Consider the following 11,921-nt stretch of genomic DNA (forward strand, 5'->3'; position numbering starts at 1 on the left):
ATGTAAAGTGCAAGGAACCTGCACACAGCCCCCTACTGCTCACTGGTCCACAGGTGTTTCCCACCCTCCACATCAGACAGGACACCCAGGCTCAGAGAAAACCCATTTGCACAAATAAGGTCCCTGACAGTCAAAGTCAGTGGTCCAAAGCCACGTGATGTTTAAGAGGACAGGATTTAAGCCCGAGTCAGGAATATCTGAGCTCCACGAATCCCTGCCCCCTTCTCCCTTCCCGAAGGCCCTTTAAAACACTCACCCCTCTATAAAGCTAAATAGACTTTTTTAATACATAAATTAACCACTTTATTGAATATCAATAAACTGTACATATAACTATACAAAACGTTTCCTTAGTACAAAATGTTGCTTGCAATATAAATACCAGTGTACCTTTAAAAATGTAAACATCTTCCTCCTGGGTCCACCTGTCAGACCCCAAAAATAGTTCTGGGAGACACATCGGTCGGGCTGAAGCACCCCACTCAGGCCCCCAACAAGTGACAGCAATTACTCACAGTCCCTTTTGGGACTGTTGTTAAATTGCCCATGAGACAGTGCCACCATGACAAAATAGGAGGCCGAGATAGCTGCCCAGGCCCAGGGGCAACCTGGGGTCTAGACACGTCCTTGTGTCAGTGGCCCACCACAGGCCCCCCGGGCTGAACCTGGGGGTGGATTACTGCATAGTTAGTCACACCTCCTGGAGGGGTGGCCTGAGGGTTCCGGTGGGGGAGGAATGGGTTCCCCTGAGTGCGGGGGAGCTTCCTATCAGTCTGTCGGCTTTGTCCTGGAGCTCAAAGCAGCTGTATCCAAACACCTTTGGATACACAAACCCACACAGAGAGGCTGACTCCAGAACACTCAGCTGCAAGCCACCCTCCCTATCAGCCATCCACAGAAATATCCACGGAAAGGCCTCTCTCTCTCAGAGCCTACTGAGGCACCTAGGGCAGAGAGAACTGGAAAATGGTCCTCAGAGTCCTGTGGAGCCAACGCAGCCAAACAGGGGAGCTCAGAAGGGAATTCCGTGGCAGTGAGAAGGATGGGGGCACCTTCCTTCTGGAGTTGGGGAGGCTGCAGTGGAGGGGGGGGTCTGGAGAGGCAGAAGAAGCCTTGAGGGTCAGCGGGGGCCCCCTGAGCAGCCTGACTCTTGGTGTTTGTGCAGCAGGGACATGCGGGAGAAGGTTCGGGAGCATGTCTTGCACTGATACTTCTTGACATCTGAGTGGGTCTGTAGGTGGGCCCGAAGGTTGGAGCGGTCAGCAAAGGCACGGCTGCAGTGGGAGCAGGAAAAGGGCTTCTCGCCTGGGGACAGAAAACAAGAGTTGAGCGCTAAAACCACTTGGGATAACAACTGACATTTATTTATTGAAATCCCTGCCCACCCACTGGGGCCTTTAGAGCCCAGATCACCCCACCGCTGAAGGAATCCCATGACCCAAGGACCCAGACCATATCTAGTGTCCAAAGGCCTGGATATGATTGGGAGCTCTGCCACTTCCCACCATGTGACCTGGAGCAAGTCATCTGGCTTCTCTAAGCCTCCAGTTGCTCATCTGTAAAATGGAGCTGTTCATCCCCACCCCCATAAGGGTTGGTAAACCAGAGATGGTAAATAAAGCACTTATCCAGGCAAGCCAGCTGAGACAATGATGGCAACTGAACACTTTGTGCCAGAGACAGTGAGGAGCATCATACGCTTATCTCACTTAATCCTACCCTTGTCCTCAGTTTAGAGATGGTGAAACGGAGGCACAGAGGAGCCAAGTAGCATACGCAGGGTCACGCAGCAAGAACCAAGCAGCCCGACTCCAGAGCCTGTGATTTTAACCACCACTCAGACGGCCTCTCACTTAAGGGGGCTGTAGTGGGTGTTCCTCATTATCACTCCTGGATTTACTTCATCTGGGGACAAAGCTTGAGTCAGCCTTAAAGGCTCGCTGCCACACCCCTCCCCCCAGCAGGTTAGGCCACTTCTCTGAGCCGCCTCCCCATCACAACACTGACCACGTTTGGTAATTTCAAGTCTTGTCTGTCTCCCAATCAGACTGAGTCCCATGAGAGCAGGGGCCTCCCCTGAATTCACTCCAAGGGCTCAGGCCTGGGACCCCCCAAGAGGCTACAGAAACTTTTTATCTTATGACTTGATTAAAACCCCTTCCCACTTGTGGCCCTCACACCACTGCCTGGTGAAGTCTGTGCTGAAGAAGAGTTATGCACATAGAGCTACGTACACAGTCAAGTGCTCAGTAAGTGCTTATACAATAGATTAAGTCTTTTTTTAAAGCCTCAGAGGAGCCTGACCCCTCAATCACCATCAGGTAACGCTGTTCACCAACTTTTCATAATTCCTGCCCCAACTAAGACGATAAAGTTCACAAAAATTGACAATGTTGTGTTTTGTTTTTTCTTTCTTGGGAGTGCAGCATTTCGTAAATAAAAAGTGTGAATAATAACTCATTAAACAAGTACTTATCAAGCTTCCATTCTGTGCCAGGCAATAATGCTGAACATTCTCTACTAAAAAAGGAGAATTCTACCCTCTCTTTGTGCACACATAGTCCTGATTTTAAAGGGACTGGTTCCCAGCATTATATGCCCCTAGGCCATGGCCCATTTGTTAAATCCCAGGGATGGAATTCAAGAGCAGGGAATGAATGAATTCCAGCCACCTTCTGGGTGCCTGGGGCACTGTGCTGGGCACTGGGAGGGAGGGGTCTAGAAGTCAGATGCCTGAGGCTGCCTACAGAGCCATCCATTCAAGGGCTCAGTCTCCTGGGTCAGATATACAAGGAAACCGGCCACAGAGAAGGGGGGAACTTAGCAGGAGGACTAGGGAAGGGATGCCTGAGTTAATTGGCTGTCATTATTGAGCACCCTCTGCATACTAGGCCTGAAGGGTCTGAGGACCGCACTACAAGGTCCAAGTGAAGTTCTTCCTCCTTCACATGCTCCCTTATGAACTAAGGGCTTACTGTATGCAGATATGGGTAAGGGCAAGGAGTCCTATTTTCCCCAGGGTGCAGAAAGCCACTTCCCGCTCACCTCCTTGGCAGAGGTGAAGGAGCCCTGGCTCAGTCTTATGAGCTGTGACTTGGGAAAGTGATTTCCTTCTGTGCCTCAGTTTCCTGATCTGTAAGGTGGGGGTTGCGACAGCACCTCCCTCCTAAGGTTGTTGATTTATTGCATTAACCCAGGTGAAGGAAGTCATGGGCAATGCCCCTCCCATATAGCAAGTGCTCAGTGAATGTTACCTTTGTCATGTATGATCAGACATGAAACGTGAACAAAGGAGGAAGGAGGCCTTATAGGATGTGATGGGGTGGAGGTCTGTGTGTGCAAGCAGCAGGCACAGACCTGCACCCCTTGCAGATCCTCCATCCCCACAGACGTCTTTATGGTGTTCCTGGCGAGTGTGAAATCGGCACCAGGCCGGCTGGGACAAAGGCCGCCGAGGGGGGGCACTGTACATGCGATACTCCCCGGATTAAAGGGGCCTGACACGCTGTGGGCCAGCAGCTGCGGCCCGGAACAGGTGCTGGGCACCACTGGCCCATGCACCTGCTCCACCCCCCCAGCCCCCACCCACTGGGCCCACCATTAAGGCACACAATGGGAGTCAATGAGGATGGTGATGGTGCATTTCAACAGGCTTTTTGTGTCCCAGCCGTGCCTTTACATGAAAATGTCCTGATGGGTGGGGAGAGAAGCTGGGGGGCTCAGGGGAGCACCCCAAGGGTTCTGACTCCTCCAATTGCTGGGCAATTGCCCAAGACAGAGGCCAGGCAGTTGGACCTTTACATCAGGTCCCTTTAAAATCAGGACTACGTGTGCACAAAGAGAAATGGGGAGCCACAGTCTGCATGCTGGGGAGGATGCCGGGGACACTCTGTAGGAGTAATGATGATACTCATAATGCCTGCAAAACGCCAGGCCTAACAAACCGCCCCACTGGCCCTCACGGCTCAGAGGTCAGCCACTGGGCCAGGAAATGCCAGAACTGAGGTCTCCAACCCACTCAGCTTGACCCCAAAGCTAATAGCTATGACCCTTGAACCTTCTCCCAAAGTTACTCCCCAAAGAGCAGCCCCAAATATGGTGGCCTCCACCTTTCAAGTTCTGAAAAGACACAGTGGGGACCTTTTCCACATTTCCAGAAAGTTAAGAGGACAGAAGAGGCTCCATCTCACAATTTTCTACACATTTAGTATTATGTTTTTGAAACATCAAGACCTGTTTTCTGCTGGCAAAGGTATTCCCAGGTCTGAATAGGACTGAGGTTATCTTCTACTCCATGGTGGGGGTGGGGAGAGCAGATCTGAGAACCATGATTAACAAATTATTATGAAGTGATTAAGGAGCCACTGAATCTTGATAGCCAACCTATAAAATGCTATCAGAATCCACCCTATAGGATTATGCTATCATAATCCTGAGGCTCAGACATGGTTACATCACTTGCCCAAGGTCACACAGCATGGAAGCAGAGCAAATATCAAAACCATTTCTGTACACTCATGTATCAAGTGGTGGTCCAGGTGCTTTCTTTCATTTAACTGGCGCAGAAACCCCACAAGATGTTCTTATGCTCATTTTACAGATGTGGAAACTGAGGCTCAGAGAGGTGAAACATCGACTCAAGGTTTGAAGTTCTGCAAGCAGGATTCAGAGCCAGGTGGGGGGTCTCACAACATCCTGCCTGGCTGAGGTGGGGGTGGGGATGGGCTGGGGGGAGGGTGGAGTGAGGTGGGCCCCTTCACACCTGGCCCAGCAGCAAGGTGTTGGTTGCACCTCTCCCATACCCAACTCCAACCCATTTGGTGGGGAAATGGAGACTGCAGAGACATAGTTATCTACTTTCGCCCATCTGCTTAGCTGATGAGCGAGTGAATGTTTCTGCCAAACATTTCAGACAGCCAAGCCCCTGAACTAATGAGCCAGAAGTCAGGAGACTCGAGCCCCGGTTTCCACACTCCGAAAAAGAAATCACAGCAAGCCCAGTCCGCCCCCAGAGCTGGCAGAGAAGGCAGCAGGGACCGCGATGAGAAGGGCGGTGGCCCACGGGGACACTCACCGGTGTGGGTCCGGACGTGGCCCTGCAGCAGCCAGGGCCTGGAGAAGGCCTTCCCGCAGGTGCCACAGACGCAGGGCAGCGTGTGGCTTCGGATGTGCATCTTGAGGGCACCCAGGCTGAGGTATTCCTTGTTGCAGTACTTGCAGTTGAAGGCCTTTCGAGTCTGGGAGTCCTTGGCCACGGAGAGCCCGGCCAGCTGCGTGGGCAACTGGCCCAAGCCTGGGAAGGCAGCATAGCCCTCGGCCTCCAAGGAAGAGGCTGAGGTGGAAGAGAAGGACGAAGGAGCCGGTGAGGGGGGGCTGGGGGGCTGGGAGCCTTTCCCACTGTCCTCGTCCGACAGGGAGGTCAGCTCCACGGCCTTGGGGACCTCCTGGGGCAGAAGGGAGGCCCAGCCGATGGGCTGGGCTTGGGGTGCCAGGAGAGAGTCCCAGATGAGCGTGGGCAGAGAGGCCGTGGGGTTGAGGACCTCGGGAGGTGGGATGGCCGCCAGCAGGTGGGCCTGGTCGTAGGGCTGCTGGAAGGTAAACTCTGAGGGGAGACGGAGAAAAGGGCAGGGTCAGGCATTCGGTCGCGCAGTCAGTCAACAAACAGTAGCCTGCTGCGGGCGGGGGCCGCGGGGCCGGCACTCAGTACTTACTGGAGGAAGGAAAGGATCCCGGCCGGGGGCGGCCCGTCCTGCCCGCCCGGAGCCCCTCCTCACCCGGGCCGCCCGGCTCGCCCGCCTCGGCCTCCAGATCTTACGCGAAGGGCGCCGCCGTCCAGCCCTGACTCGGGGGCACTCCCCCTGTGCCTCCCCGCCACCTCCCGGCCCGCGGGCCACCGCCGGCGCCTCCCCTTCTCAGGCGCGTGGCCCCCGCCCCACCTCCGGCCGCGCTCTCCCCCAGCGGAGCCCCCTCGCTTCCCCGCCGTCGGGGCTCGGCCGCCGCGCAGTCTCCTCACGCCAGACCCCCGCCCTCGGACAGCCCTCCCCCAACCGCCCGCATCCACCTGCCCGGGCTCCTCACGCCCCTCTGCACACTGCCCCGCGCCGGGCCCTTGGGCTCGGTTCCGGGCCCTGGACTTGGCCCCCGGGCCCCCCTCCCCCAAGGTGCCCCCCACGCGGCCTTCGCCGGTCTCCCCGAAGCCCCCGGGGTCCCTCACCCCGTCCACTCACCTGGAGAAGAGTCGTGCAGCTCGCTGTAGTTGGGCCTCCGGCGGGAGCAGGCGGACTTCCTGACGAGAAAAGAGCGCGGCATGGTGGCCGAAGCAGCCGGGGTCGCCGGGTCGCGCAGGGGTCGCGAAGTACTCCACCCGCGAGGCCGAGCCGCTGCGCTGTGAGTGGAGACGCGCCGCCAACTCCTTTAAGTACGCCAGCCTCTGGATGGGGCGGGGCCTGGTGAGACCACGCCCCTTTGTCACCTCCGCGCCAATCGAGGCGCGCCTTCGCCAGGGGCCACGCCCCGAGCAGGTGCGCCGGGGGCTGGCGGGGCTAGCGCCGCGTGGCGCTGGGGGCCGGGCGGGGGCCGCTCGGAGGCCCGGCTGCGGGCGCTGCAGCAGCGGACTGCGGGAGGGCGGGCGCCGGGAGCCCCAGGCTAGGCGGGACCCCCTTCGGGACCCCGCGCGCCCGCCAGCTCAGCGCTGCACGGTCGTCCGCCTCTGGCGCCCCCTGGCGCCGCGTACCGCGGGTCTGGGCACCTGATGTTCCGAAACCGCCTCCGCCTCGGGCACGGGGAGGGGGGCGGAAATTTCCTCGGTCAGGCTGGCGCCTCGCAAAGAGCGTGGGATTGACGAGGGACGATACACATTTCGGAGGAGGATGCGAGGAAATGAACACCTTCACGTGGCTGCTGGCAGTGTAAAATGCCACAGCCTTTTTGCAAAGCAATCTGGCATCATCTAGCAAAAGGCATCCGTTCCTTCACTTAGCAAATGTTTACTAGCACCCGCTACATGCCAGTCACTATTCCCGGAGCTGGGGTAACAGTCCTGAACAAAACACTCGGGGTTTCTAATGAAGGGTAGCTCGCCGTTTGGTGGGGGAGAGAGACGAAGTAAACAGACAATAATTAAGCAAAGGGAAGTGTGCTTTGATGCGGGGGAGGCCACAGGGCACTGTGACAGTCAAGAAGCGGGTCACCTGACAGGGGGTCCGGGCAACTTCCCAGAGGAAGTGAAGAAATACCGAGGGGAAAGGCCCGAGGTTAGAATCAGTAACTACTTCAGAGTCATTGAGAGCAGCTCCCAGGGATGGGGGTGGGGTGGGCAAGCTGGAGAGGTCAGATCTGCTGGGCCTCCAGGGCCTAGAGGAGTTTGAACTTTGCCCCAAGGACAGTGGGAGCCAAGACAGGATTTTCAGCAGAGGAGGGACCTGTTAGAGTTTGGTTGAGAAAGATCACTCTGGGCAGGTGGGAGAAAGAAGTAGGAAAGGGAGGGGCTGAGTGGGTCTTCTCACCTGTCTGGGCGTCATGAATCCTGTGTCTAAAGTACCTAACTCCAGGGGCGCCTGGGTGGCTCAGTCGTTAGGCTCTGCCTTCGGCTCAGGTCAGGATCCCGGGGTCCAGGGATGGAGCCCCACATCGGGCTCTCTGATCAGCGGGGGGCCTGCTTCTCCCTCTCCCACTCCCCCTGCTTGTGTTCCCTCTCTCACTGTGTCTCTGTCAAACAAATAAATAAAATCTTAAAAAAAATAAAGTACCTAACTCCAGGCTCCACAGTGTGGGGGCAGGGCACTGACTGATCAAATGTGGGGTGGGCCCAGGGGAGGGACAGCTGGAGCCTCACCCTCAGCTCTGCTGTGAGCCCACCCACTCCAGACAGGGCCATGCCAGGCCTGGAGTTAGGGTGGGGGGCACAGAAATAAATCCACAGGCCCCCCCCCCAGCTTGTTTCCATCTGTGAAGCAAGGACTATGAAAACCTGTAAGCCCCTACTCACCGCCTAGAATGTGGGCAGGGACAACTGTCTGTTTGCGTCATTAACTTGTGTTCTAGTTGGTGAGTCGAAGGTAAGGTGGGGGGAGGCGGGCCATATGCAGTCACTATGAAGACACACCCCCCTCCTGTGTCTATTTAGTTCCAAAATGTCGTGATTCTCCACTCGAAGCCAGAGGGAGGAGTAGCACTGTGTCTCTCTGCTCAAACCCTCCTATGTTCCTGTCTCACCCAGATTAAAAGCCAAAGTCCTCACCACAGCCCTCCACCCAGCTGATCTGACCTATGCTGACCTTGTCTTGAGCCACTCTCCCCACTCTCCAGGCACAATGATCGCCCACCACACGTCTTTGTGTTCTTCCACATCCCAGCCCTTTCCCACCACAGGACCTTGGCACCTGCCAGCCATCACTGCCCCCCCCCCCCAATCCCTCTTCCCTCAGATCTTCACCTGGCTGGCTCCTTTTCAGTCTGTTTCATCATTTTCACCAAATGCCTCATTAGTAATGAGAAAAATGTAAATTAAACCACAGCGAGATACGATTTCACACCCATCAAAAGAAAAAAAAAGCTAAAATTTGGTCAATATCAAGTGTTGATGAGGGTGTAAGGGCATCAGGACTTTCGTCCCATGCTGAGGAGAGTGTCAATGGGCACAACCACTTTGAAAAAGTTTGGCATCAGCTAGCAACAGGTGACTCTCCTCCTCCCAGCATTCTTCTACTTCTAGGCCAATCTATTCGAAGGGGTTCTCAGCCCAGACCGCAGATTAGATTCTTCTAGGGAACACCCAAGCCTGGGCCCCACCTCCACAGACATCCTGATTTAATTAGTCTGGGTACGGGTGGGGGCGGTCTCGGTATTAGCATTTTTTAAAACTCACCAGGTGATTCTAGTGAGCCATCAAAGCTGAGAACTGCTGCCCAGCCCTAAACTCAGAAGAAACAAGAGAATATTCACCGAACCCTTGTTCCTAATAGCAAAAACTTGGAAACGACCCAAATGTTTATCAACAGTATCATGGATTAACGATCCATGGTACAATCCCATAATGTAAGAGTAAATCCTATCTCCTGGAGATGCCGATAGGTAGAGTCCAGGGGCCGCTAGTGCTCAGACACCATGGCCTGGGCCTCCGGCTTTCCATTTTCCTCGGTTGGTCAGGCACCTGCGCCTGGGAGGGAGTACAGAGCGGGAGGACCCTTTCTCAGATCTGGGCTGTCCCCTCCTTTCTGATTGAATTGCCCCTGCCCTCGTTTCCCTGCCTCCTGGAAGCGGCGGAGACCGCGAGGTGGGGGGATGCGGGCTTTGAACGAGGCTCCGAACGAGGCTCCGGGGCCACAGACCATTTCTCCGAGGTGCTGCCCCTAGGCTGCGTAGCGGGGTGGGGTGGAGGGGGGAAGGCGACACTTCAGATGCAGTGGTGTCAGGTCCTCCCGGAAGTGGGCGGCCTCTGCGATGGAGCCGCGGGCCAGGCGACCGCTCCCCGCCCCACGCCCCGGGGCGCGGTCCTCCGGCGCCCTCTGCTGGCCGAGGCGCTCCCTGAGACCGCTTCTGGGCCGCCCCGTGCGGGGCTGGGCACACAGGCCGGTAAGGGGGTGAAAACTGGTCCACCTGCCCTGGAGAACAGTTTGGGACTATGTCATGTGACCAGGAATGGCCTCTGAGAGGAAGATAAATTTGAACACAGGCCTGCATTTTCCACAGGTGTCCATCCCCCAACTAAAAGTAAAAACAATAGAGGCGCCTGGGTGGGTCAGCGGGTTAAGCGTCTGCCTTTGGCTCAGGTCATGATGGGGGGGTGGTCAGGGGATGGAGCCCCGAAGACGGGCTCCCTGCTCAGTGGGGAGCCTGCTTCTCCCTCTCTCTCCTTTTGCCCTCCCCCCGCCCAGCTCATGCTTGCTCTCTCTCAAGCGCGCTCTCTCTCAAATAAATCTTAAGAAAAATAAAAATAAAAATAAAAAAGTAAAAACAATAACTAAAAATGTGACTGACAACCATCCAGAGCAGAAAGTCTCCATCCCAGATATCCTCCCCAAAGGCAACTATTTTTACCAGTGTCTTTTAGGACCTTCCAGAGATGGTCTTTATAGAAACAAGGCATGTACATATTAATATATATTATTTATATTATAATTATATATTTATTTATATATTAATATATATTAAATATGTACATGCCTCCTTTATGTACCACAAATGGGAGCCCACATGCTAGCCTACACTTTGCCTACACTTTGCTTTTTCCTTCCAAGTAACAATATTCAGCGTCTTGACAATTATTCCGTATAATTACACGCAGCTTCCTTAATCTTTTGCAGGACTACAGACTCTTCCACTGTATGAATTATACCACAATCACTCAATTTATCTAACAAGAGGACTCATGCTGAGCCTTCAGGTTAGATTACAATTTTTTTGCTACTATAAACAAGGTGGCAATTTCAATGAATATCTTGTACACACATCTTTGCACTCTGCGTCAAAGATATGTTATATAAAATGTTGATACATTTGTCCAAATGTCCTCCCAAAAGGTTAAAATAAATTATACTTCCACCAGCAGGGTGGTGAGGGCCCCTTTGTAAAACCTGGCCCAGGAAGGGTATTGTCTGACTTTTTTTATCTTTGCCCATCTGATAAGGGAAAGTGAGACCTCCTAGTCACAATGTGCATTTCACATGAATGGGGTGGAGCGTTTTTTACAGGCTCCAAAGCCATTTCTGTTTCTCCATATTCCAAACTATCCCTTCATGTCCTTTGGTCACAGAGTTGATGAATTTGTTAGTTGCTAAGAGCTCTTTGTATATTAAGCCAACTGGCCCCTGTTGATTAGATCATTAATCAGTGAGCAAATCAATCAAGGAGTTAATCTTGACCAGGAAGAAGACATTGTCTATAGAAAGTTCAAGGAATGAGTCAAGGCTCAATCTCCACCCTTATCCTTCCTTGATTTAAAAAACAAAACCTCTTGAGTGTCTCGCACTTGCCTGAAAGCAATGATTCAGCCTTGGGCCTGACCCCATAGGCCCTCTGAAGGAGTCAAAAGTCACCATCCCTGGATATAAATGGCTTTCAAGGGAGTTTTTGGGTCCAAGTCTATTGTGTGTGGCCCAGAGTTGGGGACTCCAAGAAAAGATGCGCAAACCCTTTTCATTCCAATCTGCTGAGCACTTGCTGTGTGCCTGGTCTGCGCAGGAGCCTCATTCGTATGGGCATCTTTCTAGCACCCCAAGGTGGTATTCGATGCTCCTACACTCAGGCCAAGGCCCACCTAGAGACCAGTTAATGCATTACAGTGCAGTCATATTACACACCTGTCAAAAAGGAGAAAGCTCTACATGTAATGGATTCAAGGTACAGATACAGAACAGCAAAAGCACAATTTGCCTATAAAGAGGGAGAAATAGGGCGCCTGGGTGGCTCAGTCGGTTAAGCGACTGCCTTCAGCTCAGGTCATGATCCCAGGGTCCTGGGATCGAGTCCCGCATCAGGCTCCCTGCTCTGCGGGGAGCCTGCTTCTCCCTCTCCCACTCCCCCTGCTTGTGTTCCCTCTCTCGCCGTGTCTCTCTCTGTCAAATAAATAAATAAAATCTTTAAAAAAAAAAAAAAGAGGGAGAAATATATAGGTATTTCTTAGAGACACAGAAACCACCTCTGGAGGGAGACACTGGAAACTGGTAATAGTGGTTGTCTCTGAGGAGGGGATCTGGGTGGCTGCCAGGCAGGGGTGGGAGGGAGAGGCTTTACTACATGCCCCATCCCATGTCTGAATTTTTTTTATCATGTGTAAGTATTAGCCTCATTAATTTTAATAGGGTAGCAAAAGTTGCTCATCATAGAAGACTTGTTAAGTACCTAACAGTCCAATCAATGGAATATTTTACAGCTGTCAAAATGTCAAAGCCTACCTGTGTACATAAACCCTCCTCGGCTCC

The 11,921-nt window shown here is 53.8% G+C and overlaps 1 protein-coding gene across 1 annotated transcript; it reads right to left on the reverse strand.

Annotated features, from left to right (window-relative positions):
• Positions 1-278: 278 nt before the first annotated feature.
• On the reverse strand, positions 279-6,411 carry SNAI1 (snail family transcriptional repressor 1). Its single transcript, XM_006731852.3, has 3 exons — positions 6,228-6,411; positions 5,075-5,602; positions 279-1,305 (listed from the first exon to the last, which is right to left on the reverse strand). The coding sequence occupies exons 1-3, from the start codon at positions 6,307-6,309 to the stop codon at positions 1,121-1,123; spliced, it is 795 nt and encodes a 264-aa protein (XP_006731915.1). The 5' UTR covers positions 6,310-6,411; the 3' UTR covers positions 279-1,120.
• Between the last annotated feature and the right edge of the window lie 5,510 nt (positions 6,412-11,921).

The sequence above is a fragment of the Leptonychotes weddellii genome, chromosome 10 (genome assembly GCF_054177405.1).
Source record: "Leptonychotes weddellii isolate Sample4059 chromosome 10, ASM5417740v2, whole genome shotgun sequence".
In the NCBI taxonomy this organism is placed as follows: Eukaryota; Metazoa; Chordata; class Mammalia; order Carnivora; family Phocidae; genus Leptonychotes; species Leptonychotes weddellii.

Bases quoted from the DNA above. Each gene is read 5' to 3' on its own strand.
- SNAI1 (XM_006731852.3), bottom strand. From the start codon at position 6,309: ATGCCGCGCTCTTTTCTCGTCAGGAAGTCCGCCTGCTCCCGCCGGAGG. The intron at 5,603-6,227 runs GTGAGTGGACGG...GTCTCCCCTCAG, and splicing joins GCTGCACGACTCTTCTCCAG to AGTTTACCTTCCAGCAGCCC. The intron at 1,306-5,074 runs GTGAGTGTCCCC...TTCTGTCCCCAG, and splicing joins CCACGTCCGGACCCACACCG to GCGAGAAGCCCTTTTCCTGC.